Source organism: Alligator sinensis, unplaced genomic scaffold (genome assembly GCF_000455745.1).
Source record: "Alligator sinensis unplaced genomic scaffold, ASM45574v1 scaffold1131_1, whole genome shotgun sequence".
Lineage (NCBI taxonomy): Eukaryota > Metazoa > Chordata > Crocodylia > Alligatoridae > Alligator > Alligator sinensis.
Genome location: NW_005842218.1, coordinates 837,379 through 844,252, shown reverse-complemented (window position 1 = coordinate 844,252; position 6,874 = coordinate 837,379). Strand labels below are relative to the sequence as shown.

The 6,874-nt window shown below is 41.0% G+C and overlaps 1 protein-coding gene across 1 annotated transcript in view; it reads right to left on the bottom strand.

Moving 5' to 3' along the window:
- Nucleotides 1–294: 294 nt before the first annotated feature.
- LOC102378707 (T-cell receptor-associated transmembrane adapter 1) overlaps nucleotides 295–6,874 on the bottom strand; it is a 7,697-nt gene continuing 1,117 nt past the window's right edge. Inside the window, exons 2-5 of the mRNA XM_025208071.1 lie at nucleotides 5,250–5,286; nucleotides 3,839–3,900; nucleotides 2,385–2,449; nucleotides 295–999 (exon numbers count right to left, since the gene is read on the bottom strand). Coding sequence (XP_025063856.1) covers nucleotides 730–999; nucleotides 2,385–2,449; nucleotides 3,839–3,900; nucleotides 5,250–5,286 — 434 coding nt within the window. The 3' untranslated portion in view covers nucleotides 295–729. The remainder of the gene's footprint in view (nucleotides 1,000–2,384; nucleotides 2,450–3,838; nucleotides 3,901–5,249; nucleotides 5,287–6,874) is intronic.

The window sequence follows — 6,874 nt, the reverse complement described above, 5'->3', positions numbered from 1 at the left end:
CCATTTTCTTTACAAAGAGCCGATTAAAATGTTACATTAATAGAAGAGTAAGGAGGGAGATTCATTCTGGAAAAGGTCACCAAAAGGAAACCAAAAGTACATGTAAGGGAATTGTTAAGTTTTTCTGGATGTTTAAGTACTGAATTAAATGAACTGAAGTTGTGCAATTATTCTCTAAACTTAAATATAATGACATGTTACTGTAGGTCACAGTGGGGAAATACAGCATAACAAGTTTTTAATTGTACAATCAACCACAATCTTAAATACACCAATCCTAAAGTGCCTCTAATTCCAGAATTATTTATGAAACTAAAGAATAACAGTCAGAACCTGCTAGTATACTGCAGAGGACTGAGTGGGGCTTTTTTATTTCATTTCAGAAAAAGGGGTAAAATAAAAGGACTGAATCTAACCTAATAGCATAACAACACATTGCAACAGCTAATTGGGGCCAGATTCTGAGAGGTTTGCAGTTCCTGCAACTCCCTTGGAAATTGGGTGGATACGTGGGTGTCCAGCTCTTCTTCAGGTGGCCTCAGAATTAACAGTCAAGGTCTAACATCCTGCTATTTACTGGCCTAAATTAGTCTGCAGTTGCTTGTGACATCCATTTGTACCATTGATTGGTGCATTAATTTACCAGGTTTTTAATCCTTATTTATGCAGCATCTTCCTGTTGCATGACCAGGCAGAAGACCCTTTATTTGGCATGATGACTCAGCTGGGTCATGAATCCCCTTCAAATGTTTTCTCCTTTGCTTTATGAATCAAACCAAATAATCTGATGGGGTCATCATGAATGGCTTCTGTTTCCGTGTTTTCAGCAGCTAGTTGCTCACTATTGAGATAAATGCTAGCTTTAGAAGCCAATGTGCTGCTTTTAGATGTCCTGTCTTCCTCCTCTTCTATCGGAGCTTTTTTTTTCCTAGGTTTTCTGTGTTTTCCCTTAATGCTGTGATCCAGAGATGCGTAGCACATCTGATTTTCAGGTTGCACCTAAGAGGAGAAACATTGTGTTTAGTAATATTTGTAAAGTATTAATCCTTGGCTGAACAACTACACCCTTTAAGCTTTTGTGCAGGTTTAGAGTGCAGTCATGGTAATGACTATACTATGGTCCAGACATTGTAAATTGCAGGGCATATGGCTTAGGTCTGCCACACCACAATCAGTCAAGTATTCATTTAGATTTTCCCAGTATATTTCTAACTCCCAGCTTATGTATTTTATTTTGAAAGCAGAAGTCTACAGCAAGCAATGCCATGCTGGTGACTCAGATTTTAGCACCTCATTTATTAGGTCATTACTTAATTTTCAATAATAGGTAAGTACCTTTTGCCCCAAAACCAAGGATTCTCTTATCCTGCCACATCTTATTTTTTTAAATACATAATGTATTTAGAAATTATCTGATGAGCACAGTATACATGATTAGTAGCCAAAATCCTAAAATACCTTCAACATATTTTAATATGTAACTTCACTTGTTAGTAGGGGTTGGCTCAACTCGGAGGCGGCTGGCCAATTTCATTGGCCAACTGTGGGGCTTGCTATCATTTTCAAGGGCTTATCGTGGCTGTCCCCACCCCCGCCATGCCCCTGACCAAGATGTCCCCGGGGCCCTGCCCCTTGCTGCTGATTGGCTGCAAAAGCTGCCCATATGGCCCCACACCTTACTTCTGATTGGCTGAGGTCTGTCTGCATTGTGGCCCCACCCCCACTGCTGATTGGAGGAGAGGCGCAGAGCTCTATGATAGGCAGCCCTCATAGCCAATCAGCAGTGAGGGGCGGGGGAGGCAGCCATCTTGGGATCCCCTGTATGCTGGCATCCATCATAACTTCCCCTCTGGCAGGCTGCACAGCTGGGCCACAGCACCATGAGGACTGCTGGCTCCAACTGGGGAGCCAGCATTTTATTTTCAGTAAGCTGTTTTTGTTTTCTGCAGATTTTGCAGACATTGCCCACTTCCACAGGCAAAGCCAGCTTTCATGTTTTCCTCAAAATTGTGATTTCAGTAGGTCATTACTTGTTAGTGGCTAAGCTGATATTTTTGACACAATGGAGCAAATTCCCTGTTAACCCCTCTAGAATCCATGTCATTAAACCCACGGTTTGCTTAGAGCTGTATTCTTATGACTTGCGTTTACTCTTTGGGTGCTTGCAATGATCAAATTTCCTCATTAATGCATGGATTAGGCAAAATCACCAAGTACACTGTTAAGTGCTTGGCTGAACTGGAACTGAAGGCAGTGTAACTTTCCCACTCTTCACTGCAGAAGAGGCTGGGGCTGACCGCTACTAATGGACCCATAAAAGGAGTTGGAGACAAAATGTGTTTATTGATGATGAAGGCTAAGCGGAAAGGTAGAAATAAGGATACCTGTAACCCAGTAGAGGGTCTCTGGGGCTGAGCCGTCATCTGTTCATAGCAACATTCCTCCAAGGCTTATTAAAAAAGGAAAAATATTTCTTAATGTTAATAAGATACTGTCTATGATGAAAAGATAAGCAGAAACGCTCCAGGATAGAACTGCATCTCCCACATCTACATTAGTGGAAATGAAAATTCAAAATTAAATGCTCACTCTGCCCTCCTTTGGGAAAAGAGGAAAAAGGACAGGAAATCCAGACTTAATTTCATTTTCTTCCTATACATGGGTCTATTTATTCTTGTGATTGTCGAACGGGACAACAATTTTGGCTGTCCAGCAAGTTGTTTTTTTTAATTTTAGGATAACTTTTAAAACATGAACAGTCTTGACCAGAGGTGTTTACCTCTGGCCTGTGGGCCAAATCCAGCTTAGAGATTCCCCATGGGTCTGGAAACCATGCTGGTGTGTGGGGTCACTCCAACACCAAATCCCACATGTGAGGCCATACTAGCAAGCCAGATCACACCTGTAGACTGACACTACATGTCAACCCTATGCTGGATCCAGCCTGCAGACCAACCCCACCCACAGGATCTGGCCCACAAACTGGCTCCATGTCACTCATCTGGTCTGCAGGGCTGAAGGTGGAGCACCACTGATCTTGACAGTGCTTTTAGCAACATGACCTATCAGTTCTCCCAAGCTAAGCGAGGCTGCTCAGGGACCCAACCTGGACAGGTTGGTCAGTCAGTGTTGGAAGTTGCTAGGAGTCGGAGTAATTAGATTCAACTTTTGATTCTGACAGTAATTTAGTGCAAACTTGGGTCAAGTTATTTCCTCTCTTAGTACCTCTTTAGGCACTGGTAAAAATGGATTCCTCCTTTTCTCATTGCTTAAGGACATGTTGATATACAAATTGGAAGTGGTTTAGTTGAATCAGTTGAAATCCATGTGGACAGTCTTATTTCAGTTTGAGCTGCTTAGTTCAGTTCATTTTAAACATGTTCCAAACCTAATTAAGCTAAAACAAATAAAGCTGTTTACATGAAAAGAAGTGTGTCCAGACAGCCTTATGCATGAGTATAGCACTGCACTGTACATTAAACAGCACTCCCCCCCTTCCTGTAGACAAGCCCTCACGTGTTTGTTGAGATACTATAAGTAAAACTATTTACCAAACTCAGTTTTCATTCTCCAAAATCGTTATTCACTGTCCTGGTTCCAATGTACCATATCACAGTTAGGGTAATAAATGTGGTAAATCTGATAAGCTTCATTTTAAAATGAACAACTAGAAGCAACTGGAGCAACATAGTTCAAGATTTTAAATTAGTTTCAGTTCTGAATGCAATGCATTTGAAAACTATCTAAGTATATCCCAATCATGCAGTTGTTCTAGTAATACTATCCAGTAAAATATTATTTCTACATAACAATTTCTCAGGATTAAGACAAGTCTTACCTAGGATCTCTTGATTGAGGTTGCCATAAACTGGGCATTCTTCAGTGTAATAGTCATCGTCACTGCAATGAGGAATAAGAAATAACTAGTTCCTGCTGATGCTGCACATACTGAACTTGATTTTTGTCACCTATAATGCAATAGTGCCTAGAAGCCTTAACAGAGGTTAAGGTTTTGTTGTTTTAAGCACTTTACACATAGATAGAAATAAGATTGTACCTGTCTTAGAAAAGATGATAATTTTAATACATGGGGGAAGCAGTGTGAGAGAGAAAATGAGTATTGATTTTTTTAATTATTTTTAGAGGGGCAGCTCACAGTTCTGTGAGTTAACTATATCTTTGGGGCATACCTTGGAGAATTTAATATCTGTAAGAGCCATGTCGGAGCCAAGCATGGTATCAATATTATCCAACATTTCTAGGACATGTGTCTGGAAGGGATCTCCTGGGTCACTGTCCAGTCGTGTTACTGCCAATAATCGTATCTTATACCATATCCTTTTTCATAAACTTATGGAGCTCCAGCTTTACCATTTAGATATTTTGCTCTGCTACTATTACTAGAAGGCTGTTTCAGATGATCCACAGTTCTGGTGGTTAGAGTATTTCTAAATTCCAGCCTAAATGATTATACCTATTTGTTCTTGTGCCAATATTCTTCTTTAGCTACAATATCTCTTCTCATTATGTGCATTCACCTATTGCCCCAATGTATTTGTAAGCAGTAATAACACCCCTCGAAACACAAAATGCTAAAAGCATAAAAGGCAAAGCAGGATCAGAAAACAAAAAAATAAAAATAGCAACTGTAGTCCCTAACCAACATTACAAATCATCTGACATCCTCCAGTGTTTGTGTGAAAGCATGCCCTAAAACAATGGGTTAGATGCTTTACATTAAGGGTGTCAAATTCATCTGGTACTGTGGGCCAGATGAGTGGTATGGGGTCAGTCCACGGGCTGGACTGACCCACAGACTTGGTCTGCATTCTAGCATGTGATCTGGAGCAGCCAGATTGGGCATGGCGTATGACCTGGTCCTGCTCTATCTGCCATCTAAATATGAATCCTTAGATATGGGGAAGTCATGATTTTTTAGACCATCAAGGCAGAATTCTGAGATCTCCTTTTCACTCTCTTTGTAGTTAAGCAATAATAAATGCCCATTTAGTCTGATATCACAAGTTATTAAATCCCACCCTTCTTTTATAAAATGAGTGAAGTATTTTCCTGTATTTAAGTGATGTAATTTTTCCCTGTTTCCTTTAAAAGGAGCCCATCATCTGCAAGAAGTAGATGTTTCTTTGTAGACAAATATAAGACCAATGGTATGCCGTCCCTTCAACTCCATCCCCAGCAACCTACCACTCTCTATCACCCTTCCTAAATCAAAGTGAACTCCAACATACCTTGGATGATATTCTTGATAGTCTCTGTATGTGTAATCTGGAAAAGGGTTTGAAACATAGTTTAAGTAAAAGGAAAATGTAAATCATGCATGGTTGACATAGTTCAGCTCACTTTATTAAATTGTAACACAACTATGTTGTGTAGCTTGAAGGATACATGATGTGGGTTTAAAAATAGCTCACAGGCACTATCCCTGCTTTTTGTGCAAGAATGAAAGCTTTCAGCTCTCCAAGTCCTAAGTGGGGTTATTTTTCCTCTCAGATTCAGACTACTGACTGAAGACATTTGTTTTTAAATAGGTTTTCCTTTATCATGGATCTAGATTCTGACTAGCACAACTTAATAACATTATTACTATTGTTATTGTTATTTTTGTCCTTTTCCAACAGATCCCAGTCAAGGTCCCATTTGCCAGTTGCATGCAGAATGCTGCAAAGGACTTGTAGGATAAGCATATGAAGCATCACAAAAAATGGAGACAAAAATAATACAGGATGTGGAAGAACAAGGGTACAGTAGTAGGATCCTATGCAATATAATGAGCAAGGGAATCTCCTGTGTTACACAGATCAGTCAACTGATTCAGGAAATCCCAGGCCACAGAAAGGTTCATTGCTGAAACTAGGTTTAAGAATTTAAAAGATTCTTTGCTCGATCTTCTGTTTTGGCTTTCAGAATGAATACCATTTCAGCATCCCTCAGTCAAACTGTTTTCTTTATGCTTTCCATGTGTATACACATGTTCTGTATGTATGAGGTGTGACCAGCACAGAATAGTATAATGTCATTATACCAGCATAACATTTATGCATGCCAGCATAGCTGTACGGATAGGAGGCAAAAACTATATATGTGAAATGCCCTTTGTGTAACTGCATCCATGACAAGGTTTGTATGGGTATAATTATTTTAGTAAAAAAAAAAAAGAGAGAGAGAAAATCACACCTTTAAATGAAAAGGGAGACTGTTTCATAGTAGTTAGGGGTCAGAAGGGACCTGAATAGATCATCTAGTCTAACCCTCCGCCACTGGTTGGAGCACATGCTGGGATCACACAACCCCAGATAGGTGTTCATCCAACCTCTTTTTGAATTTACCCAAGGTAGGAGCGAGGACCACTTCCCTAGGAAGTTGGTTCCAGATCCTAGCTACTCTGACAGTGAAATAGTGCCTCCTAATCTCTAACCTGAATCTATTCTCCAGCAGCTTCTGGCCATTGTTCCTGGTCACCCCAGGTGCTGCTGGGGGGAATAGGGCCCTTCCTATTTGCTGCTGATATCCCCTAACGAGTTTGTAGGCAGCTGACAAATCCCTGCTCAGCCTCCGCTTGCTGAGGCTGAACAGGTTTAGGTCCCTCAGCCTCTCCTTGTAGGGCCTGCCCTACTGTCCTCCAACCAAGCGGGTGGCCCTCCTCTGAACCCTCTCAAGGCAGGCCACATCCTTCTTAAAGTGCGGCTCCCAGAACTGGATGCAATACTCCAATTGAGGTCAGACCAATGTCGCGTAGAGGGGGAGCATCACCTCTCTGGACCGGCTTGACATGCATCTTTGGATGCACAACAAGTTGCGGTTGGCCTTGCTAGCTGCGGTCTGGCATTGGCGGCTCATGTTCATCTTGGAGTCA